Raw genomic sequence first — 17,049 nt, 5'->3', positions numbered from 1 at the left:
ACCCTAAGGGTATAAACCCACACACCGTATACGCAGCAGATACGCAACAAATACACAGCAGATTTGTTGGTAAAGATTTGATGCTGTGTTCAGTTATTTAGATCTAATCTGCTGCGAGTTTGCTGCGTATCGCAGCAGTAAATACGCTGCATATACGGTGTGTGGGTTTATACCCTAATAGTTTGAGCAGTGTGTATTGTAGAGAGCACATCACATGTCTAATGGTCCTAAAATTGTATATAGAAATGGTAATAAAACTCTGAAATACTGTATTGCAATCAGCTAAAGGAAAAAAAAAAAAAAATTCAATACACTAATATGCACAAATCATTTTATTTGTTGAAACACAACTAAAAAAACAAAACAAAAACAACAAAAAAGTGTGTCCCCTGAATAGACACATTTCACGCTTTGCTGCACAGTTTCCCCTTTCCAAAAGCAGCTCTGTACAAGACCAACAGAGGCACACAATGACAATGTCACATGCTTCCCTGGCGACACTGCACATAGAATTGAGAATCAAAGCCCTTGTAGTGCGTTTCCCAGTAAACCATGTACACACATACATATCAGTCATAAGGCCAGCTCACTGGTTATGTACAGAGGTAGATAGAGGAGTATAATACAGTACCCTGACATTCACTAAAAATGGCCTGGTGAAGAAACATTTTTCCTCCGTTTCACCAGCATGAAATGTTAGTCTTACAAACCCCCTATATAAAACAACACCCCCTTCATTAACACTTCTCTACAACATAAAATAAAATCAACACAAACATTAGACCAATAAAGTGGAAAACTATTACAAATTATGGAAGGTCTCAACTACACGAGGCTGCAAACCATTTACTATACTATTTTCGGCATTAGATCCCTGTATGCACAAGAACCATTAGACTAGCAGCCTGGTATCTGTAAACATCAACGTTTGTTACAGAAAGAAAGGTTTAACATTAATAAATCAATAACAATGTGCTTATATGAGTCGATATAAAAATATTCTATTCATTCTAATTTTTCTCTATAGAAGAGGATGCATATCTATAATATTTTGGGTCCAGGTGTAAATGTATGCAGCTCACCTATTTTGTAGACAACATTTTAAACCCAGTTTAGATGGCACAGGAGCATAATACTTAATTTTAAAAAGGTGGAGCCATTACTCTTTATATTTGGGACAAAAGGGGCAATGTGTCTCCTCTGGGAGACTGCCCTAAGCTGGCATATGGAGTCAGGCCATGCAATGCTCCACAGCCAGGCAGTAGCTCTCTTCCAGAAGAGAAGTCTTGCTTTCTTATGCCACCTGTTGGAGGTCGCTTCCTGTAAATCACAAGCTCTTTTCCTTCTGAAAGTTAGTTACTTTGTTTATATATTACATTTAAATAAATATTATAAACCTAACACTAACAACTCCACCTTTAAGGAAGTGATGTGGTTCAGTGGAAACAACCCCTGAGGCCACAGGTCACAATTGATGTATGCTGTGGTGCAGAATAGTTGTTGGCCACCCAGAAGGTTCAAATATATTGCTAAAGGAATAACCATTGCAGTGGTCTCTACATTTATAGATTATAGTATGTGAAAATACATTCTATTTACTTAACATCTGAATGGTTGCCATTTGTCCTACATGCATCTACAGTGGCAACTAGGAGACGCTGCTATTCTAATATTCATTAGTGTGGTGTAATATGGGTTGGAGATCAGTTTCTTTCTTTTTCAGTACGGATTTCCCCAGCTCTGTATGCTGTGCTTTTCCAACTATATAGATTTCAGCAACACACAGCCACTACAAAAGGGCAAAGTGAAAGTGTATTTATACAACCTGAGAATATGTCTTCACTCTACTCCGAGAGGTGGTTATGTTCTACAGAAATGTACATAGCTGACAACCATGAATTGCAACAATGCCTGGAAATCAGCTCAAGGTTATGCTATGTTGACACTTTTCTTCGAAAGAATAGCAAAGCATGCTACTATTTCACAGCATGCAGCACCATTTTGTTTGGGAAAATGCCAAATTGAGCGCCAGAAACCGACATAAAAAATAGGCCCTAACGTAATAACTGAAAATGATACAAACTACCCACAATGAACTTTTCTTTTAGCTTTTCTATATAACTCCACCCCTAAGGAAAGCTTTAAGAAAAATAAACTAAACTAAACTATAGACCTAAAATATTCTTCATGCCATCCAAACATCATAATAAACAGATAATAAATAAAACAAAGATGTAAGATACGTCCCTTAATCCCAGAGATGATTGTAAAGCACAGTGTAAGAACTGCACCAATGTGAGGTTAGGGTAAGGCACTCCAGCAGGGAGTAACCCGCGACTTATGAGGAGCAAAGGCTTTGAGTAAAGTCTCCCAGTAATGAAAGGAAAAGAAGCACAAGTAATCTAATCTGAAAAAATAAATAACGGGGATTTCTCAGAGGAACAAAGAAGGGGTTTTGGATCAAATATGCTTCATTGCTGTGTTTGCACCGCAATTCCAACATGAGCATGACGTATGGTTCTACCATGTAATTTGTATCCATCTTGCTTTATGGTGGTTACACTCCCATGCCTCATTCCCTCTGCAGGCAAGTGAGCGACTACTTCATGGTCGTAAGGGTCATAGTCTTCTCCCACCGGGGTCATTTTCAGTAGTCCGTGTTTAGTGAAAATGCTTTGCAGTTTCCCTTGAATTGAACTTAAGGTTTCCGACACATCCATCTTCCCTTGCTCTTCTGATTCGATCACTGCCTGTTCCAGCATATCTGCCACCTCCACCAAGTCCCGACAGAAGCTCTGGATACCTGCAAAATGATCACAGTGAACGTCAATTCTCTTTAACGGATTTTACGAAGCCCAATCACAACTGATCAGTCTACTAAAAGTCTTTTGCATGCATTTATTTTATCATCATTTCACAGTTTAACCCTAGATATAATGTACTGGGTCTTTTGCCTTAAAGAGTCACTGTCGTTTTTTTTTTTTTTTTTTTGGCAGAAATCAATAGTGCAGGCGATTAAGAAACTTTTTGTTTGTTAGGGACAAAGTTCTTGATGATATCCTTGACTTCCTAATGTTACAGGGAAAGTCTTAGCATGGGGGCCCTCCCCTCTTCTCTGCCGACATCTCATTCCTCTTTTCTGAGGTAGATCTCGAGAGACACAATGAGGGAGGGGGGTGCTTAGTATGGACTCGGGCTAAAAACGTGTCTTCTCGTGGGAACTAGGGGGAACAGCATTGTATGTCTCCAGTTATATACTCTTTCTTTATGTATGCTCCCTGGCAGTATCATATATTGATGTCGCTGTTTATGTATCCTTTCTGTGAGTTGTAAAAACGTAATAAAAATTTTAATGTATTTTTTGTATACCTATTTTTTTTTTTTTTTAAAAGCTTTTGTACCAATTTTGAGTGAACTTTTTCATGAATCCTGTGCTCAGGGTAAGCTACCCGTGTCCATGAGTGAAGCAGTTGTTGCACTCATCCTAAAGAAAGGAAAGGACCATCTGGATATTGGGGCATATAGACCCATATCGTTATTGAACGTAGATGCTAAGCCATTTGCTAAAATCATTGCTGCAAGATTAAAGAACTGTATCACCAAATTGGTGAGTGCAGATCAGAATGGATTTATTCCTGGACAATCAATTTTTATGAATATAGAAAAAGTGATGACGAATATACAGACTGGAACAGAGGCGCCCTGCTCCATCCTGTCTATAGATGCGACCAAGGCATTTGACAGGGTGGAGTGGGGCTTCCTCTGGGCCACACTTAGGCAGTTTAATTTGGGTTCGGAAGTAATTAAATGGATAAGAATGCTATATGAAGCCCCTATAGCGTGTGAGGATAAACGGCACCCTGACTGAAAACTTTCCCCTGTTGAGGGGTACCCGACAAGGGTGCCCACTGTCCCCGCTGCTTTATTCTTTATATATCGAACCCTTAGCTGCGGTGATTAGAAGGGATACAGGAATAGAGGGGTTTGGCGCCCGAGGGGAGAGCGATAAAATAACAATGTATGCAGACGATTTGCTCTTATTTGTTGGTAACCCTAAAAGATTCCTACCCAGAATTATGGATAAGATGATGGAGTTTGGTGGTTATGCTGGGTTGGACATTACCTGGTCAAAATCTACTATTCTAAATAGTGGTAAAAATGAACTTCTATATGAGGTTCCTGGGTTACAGATAGCCAAAAAGAGCATCGAATACTTGGGAGTCCATAAAAGTAAGGATCCAAAAGAATTTTGTACACTCAATCTGAAACCATACCTTAAAAAAATTAAAAAGCAAGTGGCTATATGGTCTAAGTTGGCCATTTCTATGGCAGATAGAGCGGCTTTAATAAAATGGTGGTACAACCGCAGGTTCTTTATTTCTTGAGGGCATCCCCTATGTGGGTCCCGGATAAGTATTTTAGTAAATTGGACGGGATTTTGGGAACTTTAATTTGGGGCACGGGAAGAGTAAGGGCAAGATATAATAGGTTTGCAACACTATCAGAACTGGGAGGTATGAATACGCCAAATTTTCGTCTATGCTATTACCCTCTCTAACATTAGGAAAAGCAATATGAATTGGTTGGGGGAATTTATTTTAGGGGCACTGTCGGGGGTATATGGATCACTGAAGCCTTAGAAGGATGGAATAAGTACTATGGTTTGTTGAGTCACTTTTCTATTTTTGTAATGTGGCACAGAGTGTGGGAAAAATTGAAAAGATGGTTTAAGATTGATGGTAGCTTGGTGTATGCACCATTATGGAATAATCCCATAAAGGAATTAGATACCTTTCAGGGTAAGACAATCTGGAAGGAAGCAGGAATAATTAAGATTAAACACATGTATAAGAATGGTTCCCTCGGATCTTTTAATGACCTGAGAGAACAATATAATTAAAAAAAAAAAAAACACTGGTAACACTATATACAATTAGTTCACTTGACACAGAGAATACAGAATAAGGATAAATTAGTTATTAGGGAATGCAGGCTCACTCATTTATTAGATAAGTTAGTTGGGGGTAGGAAAGGTGAGATTAAGCAAATTTACACGGTGATAATAGAGGAGTTGGGAATAGCATATGATAGTAAGGTAAAGTGGGAGAAAGAAATTGGTCAGATTTCAGAAGAGGAATGGGGTAATGTTATACGGAATTGTAACAGGATATCTTTAAGTACAAACCACCACTTTACGCAATTTAAAATAATACAACGGTTGCATTTCTACCCAGATCTGCTACGCAGAATAAAGAAAGTGGAGAGGATTGAGTGTCCAAAATGTAACGAACCCAATGTCAGTTACATCCATATGCTGTGGGGATGTAATAAAATTCAGGAATTTTGGGGTACTGTAGTGAGGGAAGTAAACACTAGGTTAGAAATCTCACTTCCGTATGTTCCAAGTGTTATGATCTTAGGGGATACTACCAATATACAGACTAACTATAAGCAAGTGGTTAGCCTAGTTTTATTCCTGGCAAGATTGGTTATACTTTGAGGATGGATCCAAAAGCAAGCCCCAGTGATGAATGAGTGGTTGAATCTTGTGAATAGAGTGAAGCAATATGAGTATATATATTATAATAGAGGAATTAAGGGTATGAAGAAATATAAGGCTGTATGGTGGAAATGGGTAGGAGGTGATCAATAGGCAACATGACTGATGGAAAGGTTTTTTGTTTATGTTTTTTCTCTTCTTCGCTCCTGCTCTTTGGGGGAGGGGATGGAAAATGTTGTAGTATAATTTTTTGTATATGTCCTTATTTTAAATGTGAAAAATAAATATTGAAAAAAAAAAAAAAGAAACTTTTTAACTGGGCTTATTAGGCAAATATGCCATTATCTGCATTCAAAAAGCCTTGCCCCAGGCCCCCCCTCCTCTCATTATCAGGAAATCTCGACTCTTTTACACAGGCAGGCCCTGTCTGTCTGGAGAGGGGAGGGGGAGGAGTGAGGTTAGCTGCCAGCAGAGAACAAAGGACTACACAGAGGGGTCTGTGTGTATTCAGAGGTCAGTGCTGAAGTCAGAGGAGATAGCCTGGTGATGTAGCTGTAAATTTACTCTTTGCTGTCCTGCTTTGGTGCCTCATCTCCCTCCACCCCCCCCCCTCTTCATAGAGAACAATGAAGACAGGGCGGAGAGCTTCAAACTGCTTTTCATGATAAAAATGCATTTTTCAGCTAATAAACCCAATTACAAAGTTTCTTAAAATCGCCTGTACTATTGATTTCTGCAAAAAAAAAAAAAAAAAAAAAATGTAAACGACTGTGACACTTGGCAATTTACAGTGCAAATACCAATCTTTTATCTTTTTCTATCATATGAATTATCATCTGACAATGGCATTTTCGAGTCACCTGCAAAGCGTTCTAAAGGTAATGGTTATTGGCAAGTGTTATCAGGTTCTTTTTTAACCAGGCAAAAGAGACTTATTGCATAGCTCCCATTTAATTTGTAAAGCTTTTAATTCTGCTTCTGCCCTTCAAAAAGTGCCTAAATTGCACATCCTTATTAGTGAACAATAAGGTTTATGGCTATGATTTAATAAGCTCGATTGAGGAGAACTCCAGACATGCTGTACAGAGCACGGTACTGGCAACGGAAGGGTAAAGAGGAAGGATAGAACATAAGTAAGAGACACAGTAGCTGCAATGAACTAAAGAAACACTCTAGGCTAGTGATACATAATTGTGGTTAAATGCCAGTTCTAGAAATAGCATCTCTCTCCATTAACCCTGCCCTCATCACTCACACACAACCAACCCCATTTGGACGGTATCCAGACCTAGTTAGTTTATGTTTGCTGCATATGATAAGTCACGAGTCTCTTAACACTCTGTGGTGCAAAAGAAGTGGGAGAACAGGCAGAGTATTCAGGGTCGGTATATACTCGTAATGCTTGTGTCCGAGTGAAGCTGCTGACAGAAAGAATCCAGATCTTACCAAAGAGTTTTGCATCCTCCACAAACTTCTGGGTTTTTCTTCTAACACTTGTAGCGTCTGCTACAGCTTTTCTGTATTGCTCCTAGCAAAGAAAAGATAAGGATTATTATTATAGTAAGAACAATTTAGTGAGTTGTCTAACAGTGCTGTAACAGTACACCGTAAAAACCTTGCACTCTGGTACTGTCCAGATACCTGGAGGTGTAATTGCAGGTGTACAGTCATGTAATACCCACAACAGTAAGAAAGTTAAAAAAAAAAAAAAAAAAAAAAATGTACAATGTGGCCAACAGCAAAACACAAGATTTAAATAGGGCCATGCTGCAAATATTCAATTTGCTCAGTTACTCACATTAACTACAATCTATAGGCAAAGGGATCAAAGTTTTCACTATACAAATAAGTTATTGCCTGGGATTCCTGACATATAAAATAAGATAAAGTGAAATAAGTGAAAGCACATATCAGTGCAGCAGGATTACAAAAACATAACTGCTTTCTACTAAAAACAGCACGGCCCTCACAGTATGCGAGGTATTACAACTTAGCTCAATTCATTCCAGTGGAACTGTAATACCACACACAAACTCAGGGCAAAGGTGGCACTGTTTCTTGAAGAAAGCAGCGATGCTTTTACAATCCTGTATACCTTCTTTATAAGGGAATGATATAATATTACACAAGCCTCTATCACTCTTTTCTACATCCTGGAGAAACAGCTGGAAATAAAAAAGAAATGTTTCAAACATGGTGTTAAGTGAAAATGGCTCAGCTGCCCCTAACAACCAATCAGATTCCACCTTTAATTTTCCAAAGAGTGAGGAATGGAAGGTGGAATCTGATTGGTTGCTAGGGGCAACTGAGCCAGTTTCACTTAACACCATGTTTGATACATTTTTTTTATATTTCCAGCTCCCACCATGTGTCTACATGCCCTAACAGTGGCAGCAATCTGGAATGTGAATTACAGCTTCCATTTGACAGATCCATTTCAATTATGTATGACCACTGTATCTTTTTAAGAACCTACTGTTAAATCCCGAATTTGCTCTTCAAGCTTTGCAGTCTTCATCTCCAGCGATTTAATAGTATTGTTCTGTCCATCATTAGAACCACCACTGCTTGTGGTCTGGCCCCCAGAAGTTGTCTGTTGAGCAGTGGTGCTATAGTCACATGCTGAACATCTGTCATAAAAACAAGAAATAGTAATTGTAAGTCATTATAAATAATCCAGATTTTCAATTAACAGCAAACATCATTTATCCCAAAACATGTATAAACATAAACATGTACTGAGCCTCCTCAATAGGGAAACAGAGGGGGTAGGGCCAGTAAATAGAGGCCATTGTGTTCACAGGGTCTCCTACTTGACCCCCTATTATGACAAAACATAGTTGCTGCATTGAAGTGTTTAACAATAGGTTTATTCCTGAATGCTGCACCACAGGGACCCTATGTAAACCTGTCTTGCACTTGTAATTACAATCATATTCCAAGACCCCAGAAAGTGAAAAGGCAATAAGATTATTTGCTTTTCATATTAACAGAGTCCTCTAATGTGGCCATGTTTTGCAACAAATCTGCTCAGTGTGACTAGGTGCGTAGATTAGATATGAAAACCAAAGCCTCGAGAGGCACATACTACAAGGAGTGTGATTTCCCCAATGTCTAATTATTTCATGTAGATTGCTACCCAAGAATTTTGCGAATGTTAGCCAGCTAAAATTCTACACCCATCTATACATCTTCTGGAGAAAAAAAAAAGTTTTTAAATTAACTGTTGTCAGAAAGTTAGGGCCTGTTCACACTGAGTAAAATAGGTGGAATTCCACAGCGAAATCCCCCCTGCCTCAGTGTCTCTGGGATGGCCCGCACACCTCCCCTTCCACCCCTCTCTGCTCAAAGAAACAGGGCAATTCTCTGAGCAGAGAGAACATACCTTAGTGGGAACATACCCTTATACAAATTTGTAAATTATAGTTAAAAATCTCGAGTTTTCCATTATTTATCAGATGTGTTTCCTGCAGGAAGTGGTGTATTCTTTTCAGTCTGACACAGTGCTCTCTGCTGCCACCTCTGACTGTGTCAGGAACGATCCTAAGGGGATTTGTCACTACTCTGGACAGTTCCTGACATGGACAGAGGTGGCAGCTGAGGGCACTGTGTCAGACTGGAAAGAATACACCACTTCCTGCAGGACATACAACAGCTGGAAAATACTGGAAGTAGTAAGTTGTAAGTAAGTAAATTACAAAACTGTATATCTTTCTGACACTGGAAATTTAAAAACTATTTTCCCTGGAGTACCCCTTTAAGTCCTAAAAGATGTTTTCCAGGGAAATATAAAACTTTACTAAATGCCTCTCTGTCGTAAAACGATAGAAAGCCAGCAGACTTACTTCTTCGGCTCCTCTGGCTTTGATGTTGTCAGATCTTCCGTTCCGTCTCTCGGTCCTTTTCCTTCTCCATCCGATGACGCCCCATTTCCTGCTCCGCCAATCACAGAGCTGACAACGGCAGAGGTGGTAAGTATGCTGGCTTTTATTGTTTTACTATACAGGGGCATATAGTCTACTTTTACATTTCCTTGGGAACTACCTTTAGGTCATATTATGACCTATTAGATACCAATGTTATCAGTAAGGTGAATAACAGAATTATTGACCACTGCTTTTCACATGTATGAGCCACATGCCTAAAACATTAAATGGTAGAATGACTAAGGGCCCTATTTCACCAACAGATTATCTGATTATCTTTTTTTAAAGCCAAAGCTAGGAGTGGATTTGAAAAAAGGAGAAATCTCAGTCTCTCTGATTATAGTCCGTTCCTGGCTTTGGCTTCAAAAATCTGTCAGATAATCTGCTTGTGTAATAGGGTCCTAAATACTACATTATGTGATTGCTCCATGTTTTCAGATTGTCCTGGATTCTCTCGGCATGCCTTTGAAACACATAGGTACATTATTGGCTCATGGCAGTCTATGGGCCAAAAGCCATAGGTTAATAGAACAAAAATGCTGTATTGTGCCATCTATGCGAGGCCTTAGTAGAAATAGTAGCTAACAGCCATCCTTTCCAAGATATTGATGTGTGCATGACTGGATTTGTTGCTGCCCTGTCCCATGTAAGTCTAGTATGAGTTTTAGGAACTAGACGAATGTAATGCATTCTAGTTAATAGCAATGGTTCAATGAGACCATACACAGAAACAGGAGTTCTGAGCAGGTCTCCCTGTCAGAGATACAGGCTCGTGATTAGAGAGTTTCCCCTTGTTCGGTGGAGAGCCTCTCCTCTACAGCAGGAACAGTCTCATAAATCTGTAAGTGACTGAGACTACGTGAGGGAGAGAGGGAGTAGAATGGACTCCTTGGTTCCTCCTCTCCCCCTCCCAGTGTGAGGAACTCTGATGTACAGACTGAAGCTACAGCCCATATTCCCCAATCCAAAGTCCAGAACAGGACCCACAAAGCTCTCTCCTGATCTACAGCCTAAAGTTACCAGGATTTCATCCAACTTTCCAGTCAGACAATTCTTCATTCAGGGGCATAAGCAGAGAGCAGAGTTTTCTGTCAGAAACAATCATTTTTATGAGATTTCTAAAGCACATCCTGATTATGTAGCCTTGTGTTAAGGTCAAATACTTGTCAACCGTGTGAATGTAGCCTAAGGGCCCTATCACACGGGCGATTATTGGGAGAACAGGCTGCTATTGCCCTGTGTAACACGCTTAGCTCAGTCATTGGCTGATAGCATGCTATAATTATCATGTGTCAGCCGCACATCTCCCTATATAACAGGGCCTGTCAGATGAGTGAATAATCTAGTAATTACTAGTGTGGACCATGTAGTAGACTCCTTAAAGCAGCACTGATCTACCTCACAGCTGCTTACATCAAGTCTGCCAACGTAATACCACCAAAGATGCCTCCACATGGGGCAGATACACTGTAGATTTGTCACAGTGGAGAAAACTCTCCACCTATCAGAGTAGCAGAAAAGTGGATGCTATTCACATGCTGAAAAGAAAAAAAAAAAAAAAAGGAAGAAAATTTTCTTTTTGGGGGTGTGGGTGCTACTGCTGTATTTCTATTTAAAAAAATATAAGAAATAGAAAATAAACTACTCCCCCTAAATCCACACAGTTGCTGCAAAAATTTTGGAATAACAAATGCAGCCTTTGTAGAAACCCACTCTTTCTATGCATAATCCACAAACCTCTACTTCAATCATGTGACTGTCTTGTGAGATTGGGTCTAATGCAATGCACATAGGTCAGGATAATGGTGGTGCCATCTATGTAAACACTGCAGCAATGGCCATTAGCATTCCCTTGAAACAAGTGTGAACCAACAATGTGTCCTTATCTCTGCTCAAACACCTCGAGCACAGATGGGACCACCAAAGCTGATAACTAAACAGAAACTTCATTAATCTGGCACTCCAGCGACATGGGAACAGGATCCCAGCACTTGAAGTGGCAACACACCTACTATCCCCCCCCCCCCATGTAGAATGGGAAAGTATATTGAAAGTAGAAGTAATATAAAACTTCCTGAAACCAGTAGAAATTGTATCTGATGCAATAGTAACAATGGAACAAGTTCTACTTTGGGCAGTGATGAATGGACTGTCTATAATGTGACTGACTGCTCCCAGGGCTGAGGGAGGGGTGCAGGGTACTACAGAGGACTAGAGAGCTCCCCCTGTCCTCTTATCTGCTCACTGCTCTGCTGAGATAAAAGCATTCTAGTTTTTACTAGACAGGGCGGATATCAGCAGCAGCAGGGGGTCATGGGATAGTTCTCACTTCACTGCTCTTATAGATGGCAGAAGGAAACAGCAGTCATATATATGGGCTATATGGATATCATTATAGAAACATGCCACCTAGGCATTTCTGTGGGACATATAAGGTGACAGCTATATATTCAAGTATACCTCTATATATGGGGCTGGACGGGAAGCAAAGAGGTGGCAGCGACAGAACAGACGGGCAGGCAAATAAACGGGGAGCAGAGAGGAGGCTGACAGGCAGTGGCTTGCAGGCACAGCGGTGGACAGCCCCGAAAAGCAGAAGGACCTCCCTGTAGTCAGAACAGCACGCACCGGACCTCCCGACATGCAGTAAGGGACTTGTATGTTGCAGGGAGGAAATGATAGAATAGAATTCCATTCCACCATCTCCCTGAAAGGGGTCAGTGATTTGATCAAATCCCTGACTTTCTTCAGGGAAATGATGGAACGGCTTGGCCCATCATTTCCGGGGATTTGATCAAATATATATATATATATATATATATATATATATATATATATATATATATATATATATATATATATATATAATCACTGGAACACCACATTCAAGTCTTATATACTCCAAATTTCACACATAATATGAAACGGGAGGGGAGGAACGAGAAAAAAATAATCACTACTGCCTGTCTGGAATGTGCATGGTCTTCCTTGGCCTAGGAAGTATAAATGAGGTCTATGGCACATACACAGCATTCCTGACATGTCCGGGAGCAATGCTCACATTACACTAGGAGCTTACAATCTTTAGTTAGGATGACCCAACAGGTATTGTAGCCTCAGGCAACTTCCTACTGGGAGACATTAGACATGGCTAATTCTCAAAACCAGTGCTAACCCCCCCTCACCCACCAAGTACTGTACAAGACTGATTTATATATAGACCGCTCGCCCTGAGGTTGTGTACATTGGCACACCTATGGGGTCAAACAGCTGCAATCCTGGACATACTAGAGGGCAGATGGACTAGACAGAGACTGATTGATTGATTAGATAGATGGACTAATATAATGCAAGTATCTGGACAATAATTAGATAAAACATAGCAGCACTTTAACTCAAATGATGAAAAGCATGAGGTCCTTTACTCGCTCTTATAGGTGTGCAGTTTTTCAGACTAGCTCTGTGGGCTCATGAAACAAAAAAGACACCAATTTAACTATTTGAGAAGTCACTGAGATCATACATGGAAGACACTAGAGATGAGCACAACTGGAGTCCAATTGTTTGGCATTTGATTCCTTGTGGCAGAGTTGGATTCTGCCCTGGGGAGTTCAAGAAAACATTACACAGCTGTATCCACATATTAGGGCTGCATCAAACTACGTCGGCCACCGTTATCAAATGCCAAACAATTGGACTCCAGTTGTGCTCATCCCTAGAAGACACCTATAAAGGAAAGACTGAAAGTCTTCTCTTCAGATCCATTTCTATGTTCAATGACTGCAATAAAAACCTAAATGTGTAAAAAGACCCTAAGCCAGGGATGGGGAACCTTTGGCCCTCCAGCTGTTGCAAAACTACAATTCCCATCATGCCTGGACAACCAAAGCTAAAGCTCCTGCTGTACAGACATAATGGGAATTGTAATTTAGCAACAGCTGGAGGGCCAAAGGTTCCCCATGCCTGCCCTAAGTCAAACACCAAAAAAGTGGAGCTCCCTCTGCAGAAGATAAGTGGCTACTATCTCCTATGGTGTAATGCAGCAAGAATGAGCAGCAAAGTCTATCTGGTCTCATGCCCTGAATAGGAAATACACTGCAGGCCTATGCACCAACTGGGTGGGGGCAAATGCTCTAACAATCCGTGTCTATGATCAATGTCACTTAAATCACTTAAAGACAATAGGATTTTGTTATGGTAGTTACGTAGTCCACGCCATTAGGTATATGTGTATTATATGACCTGGGGACAACCAGGATGCTGTGGATTACCATAGGAATGTCAGCGATTCCTCCCTTACAGATGGTAATCACAGTCCAATCTCTTGTTCTTGTGTAAATGAGAGCTCTTTGTGTGGTAAGTGAATGGCCACTGCTGGGGTAGCCTGCTGTTCACACATGGCAGATAATAGCAGCAGGGGGGCTACTACATACATCAGTGATAACACAGGTGGCTCCAGTCACTGTGTGTGGCCTTTACACCTTAGGTTAGGTTCACACACAGTATTTTGCAACCAAAACATGCAGTGGACACAGAAAGGCTCTGTGCACACACTGTTGAAGCTGAGTGGATGACCGCCATATAACGGTAAATGCCATTATTTCAAGACAACAGACATTTTAAAATACAGCAGTTATTTACCGTTATATGGCAGCCATCCACTCAATTTCAACAGTGTGTGAACAGATCCTTTCTGTGTTTGCAATCCATTCCGTTTTGGTTGCAAAATACTGTGTGTGAACATAGCCTGACCTGCAGGACACAATGGGACACCAATCTAGCCAATACTTTCTCTGCTCACAGTAACATTCGGGATAAATGTATGCTAAAGACTCCCCATGATGTCTCTTACTGGCCCTGCTCACTTTTACTTCCACAACTCCCAGCATGCCCGGACAGTCCTGGTTTTAGGACAGCTGGAAACCCACAGAGCTATAAAGAAGAGAAAGGCTTTACCCTCGAAGTCCTGGTCACGTGACTGCACGGCTCCCTACATATGGGACACCTAGCCGCCCCCCCCCCTCATAACCATCCTGTCCCGTTGCCTAGCAGCCCCCTCCCCCCGCCCGCAGCATGTGTGGTCAGCTCTGCAGCGGTAACTATAGAGACTAGCGACCTGTAATGCACAGACCCCATAATAAGGCTGTATAGTGCTGTATCCACCATGTAATGCACAGAATGGCCAGCCACCCCCACAGCCCTTAGCGCTCACCTGCTATAGCGGGCCCCGTGTGATAGCAGCACCCGCAGTTGTCCAGCCGCAGCTCTCAGACCAAGTCCAGCCATGTTCACACTTCACGTCTTCTGGTAATAGTAATAGTAATAATAATGGACCTGGCGCGCATGAGCAGTAAAACTACTACAGTAAGGGGGCGGGGCAGGAGGCAGCCAATAGGAAGAGAGGGGCGGAGGAAACTACAATTCCCGCAATGCAATTCGCTGCCCAGCTGCAAGGTCGTGGCTGTGAATAGGATCTAGTGATTATTCTTTATGTCCTTATACTTATGCACATATGTTATTAGGATTTTCTTGCCAGAATTCACACACTGATGATTATTACAATTACACAAATTCCATCTCTAGAAAAAACTCCAAGGGCTAAGGTCATGGGAAGAAAGCACAGCAGAAGCAGGATATATATATATATATATATATATATATATATATATATATATATATATATATATATATATATATATATATATATATATATATATATATAAGACTAGGCAACCCCATTGTTTGCTACAGACAGCTGCTTCACAGTCCACCTTCAATGGCTGGAGGTGGGATTCTCTCAATGTAGGGTGTGTATATGTAATATAGGGCTCAGGATCTAGCAGAATAGGACCCCCCCCCCCCCCCCCCTAATACAGCAGAGCCAAAAAAGAGATACGCTTGTACTTGTCCCTTCTTTAGCCTATACACAAGGTCACAAACTCAAAACTATATGTAGTATAATTACAATCAACCATACAATATATGGGAATATAAATAATGGAATGGAAACCAAAGAATCCAGAGCACTGCTGTCCCCGTCAGTGACCCTGTTATATAGATTAACCACCCTCACCCGAACAATACAGTAGACAAACCAGCTTCCCCAGTTATAAATACCTCTCTTTATTAAATCATAGGGACAAGACAATAAACAGGGGATTGTTTAACCTCGCAGGGTCTTATTAAAGCCACCAAACTCTTTAGGAAGGGGCGTACCGTCCCAAAATGCATTATAGGTATATCAATGCAGTTATTGAATGCAAAGCCAGATATGGAGTAAAAGGGCCCTATTACAACAACAGATTATCTGACAGATTTTTTTTAAAGCCAAAGCCAGGAATGGATTAGAAAAGAGGAAGAATCTCAGTTTTTCCTTTATTACCTGTTCTCTGTTTACAATCCATTCCTGGTATTGGCTGAAAAACATCTGTCAGATAATCTGTTGGTGTAATAGGGCCCTAAGTGAAGGACATCTATCAAGCAAACACTGAATCTTCTCCTCTTCTCAAATTCAATCCTGGCTTTGTATGACGTCACTGCCGTTAAAAACCTGAATTTGTGAACACACCATGAACAGCACAGCCAGTAAAAACAGTGAAATGGAGATAATGGACATGTATGGAATCAAACATGGATAAAAGATTATTGAGCTGGTTGAATGATCATATATTGTAATTGTGACATGTATTCCGAGTCTCTAGAGGCGTGAATGATAAGTTCCCAAGAGGCACAATTAATGTCCGCCCTATGGATCTGTAGAAGACAGACTGAGTACAAAATCCTTTGAGAGAACTCTCTTCTATGCTGTCTGAGTGAAGAGCCGATCAGTCCCTGTTTTATACAAATGAAAATATATTTTGCTATTATTGTTTGTTCAATGTGTGAGGAAAAATGTATGAAAAAAAAAACAGGAAAATACAATGTAAAATGTCAACCAGCCAACAAAAATAGATGCGCCATGCACCATGATTCCCTATGCTAATCACTGTAAAGGGATATGAGAAGTGCCCTCACCTGCAGGGGCGTAGCTAATGTCTCGTTGGGCCCTGGTGCGAGAGGTCAACTTGGGCCCCCCCCCCCTTTCACGACCAAGTGATGCTACTGGTAGGTGTATGTGTGTGTATGTAAATATATATATATATATATATATATATATATACACACTCCAAGACAGATATTACCAATAACACCAGCATATAGGAAGTGAAAATATTATCACCATATATATTACCGCCATACTGTTACTGTATACTGAGACCAATATTGCCAATAATACAAGTATACAAGGGGCAAATATTAACGCCACACCACAACCATCACCACCATATTGTTACTGACCAAAACCAGTATACTAATTCCAATAAAACACAGTACCAGATAACAAGTAACAAATATTACCACCACATACTGACTAACACCACTGCTGCTACTGAATAAGATCCACTGTACACAGATCACTATCACCTCATACAGTCATATAGAGGTGAAAGCAGCTGTACACAGGTTCTGTACACCATATACATTACAGCGCAGATATACGCAGGTGACTCACAGGGGACGTCTTCTCTGATCTGAGTTCTTTCCTTTTCATCTTCTTCTCCATCTGCCCTGGGCCGTTATGAG

General features: G+C 40.6%; 1 protein-coding gene across 2 annotated transcripts; it reads right to left on the bottom strand.

The window, feature by feature from the left end:
- Positions 1 to 314: 314 nt before the first annotated feature.
- On the bottom strand, positions 315 to 14,769 carry GRPEL2 (GrpE like 2, mitochondrial). 2 transcript variants are annotated; one of them, XM_069955119.1, is made up of 5 exons: positions 14,639 to 14,769; positions 9,346 to 9,453; positions 7,977 to 8,130; positions 6,947 to 7,028; positions 315 to 2,803 (listed from the first exon to the last, which is right to left on the bottom strand). In XM_069955119.1, exons 1-5 carry the CDS (start codon positions 14,710 to 14,712, stop codon positions 2,472 to 2,474), a joined length of 750 nt encoding a protein of 249 aa, XP_069811220.1. In that variant the 5' UTR covers positions 14,713 to 14,769; the 3' UTR covers positions 315 to 2,471. The 2 variants fall into 2 exon arrangements, with proteins under 2 accessions (XP_069811220.1, XP_069811229.1); XM_069955128.1 differs by lacking the exon at positions 9,346 to 9,453 and having other exon boundaries at positions 14,639 to 14,767.
- Between the last annotated feature and the right edge of the window lie 2,280 nt (positions 14,770 to 17,049).

Source organism: Dendropsophus ebraccatus, chromosome 1 (assembly GCF_027789765.1).
Source record: "Dendropsophus ebraccatus isolate aDenEbr1 chromosome 1, aDenEbr1.pat, whole genome shotgun sequence".
In the NCBI taxonomy this organism is placed as follows: domain Eukaryota; kingdom Metazoa; phylum Chordata; class Amphibia; order Anura; family Hylidae; genus Dendropsophus; species Dendropsophus ebraccatus.
Note: the sequence above shows the minus strand (reverse complement) of the source record. Positions and strands in the feature narration are given on the sequence as shown.

Excerpts from the sequence above, each read along its gene's own strand:
- GRPEL2 (XM_069955119.1), bottom strand. The coding sequence starts at position 14,712 with ATGGCTGGACTTGGTCTGAGAGCTGCGGCTGGACAACTGCGGGTGCTG. Across the intron at positions 9,454-14,638 it reads CACGGGGCCCGCTATAGCAG|CTCTGTGATTGGCGGAGCAG; the intron begins GTGAGCGCTAAG and ends TGCCGTTGTCAG. Across the intron at positions 2,804-6,946 it reads GGAGGATGCAAAACTCTTTG|GTATCCAGAGCTTCTGTCGG; the intron begins GTAAGATCTGGA and ends ATCATTTTGCAG.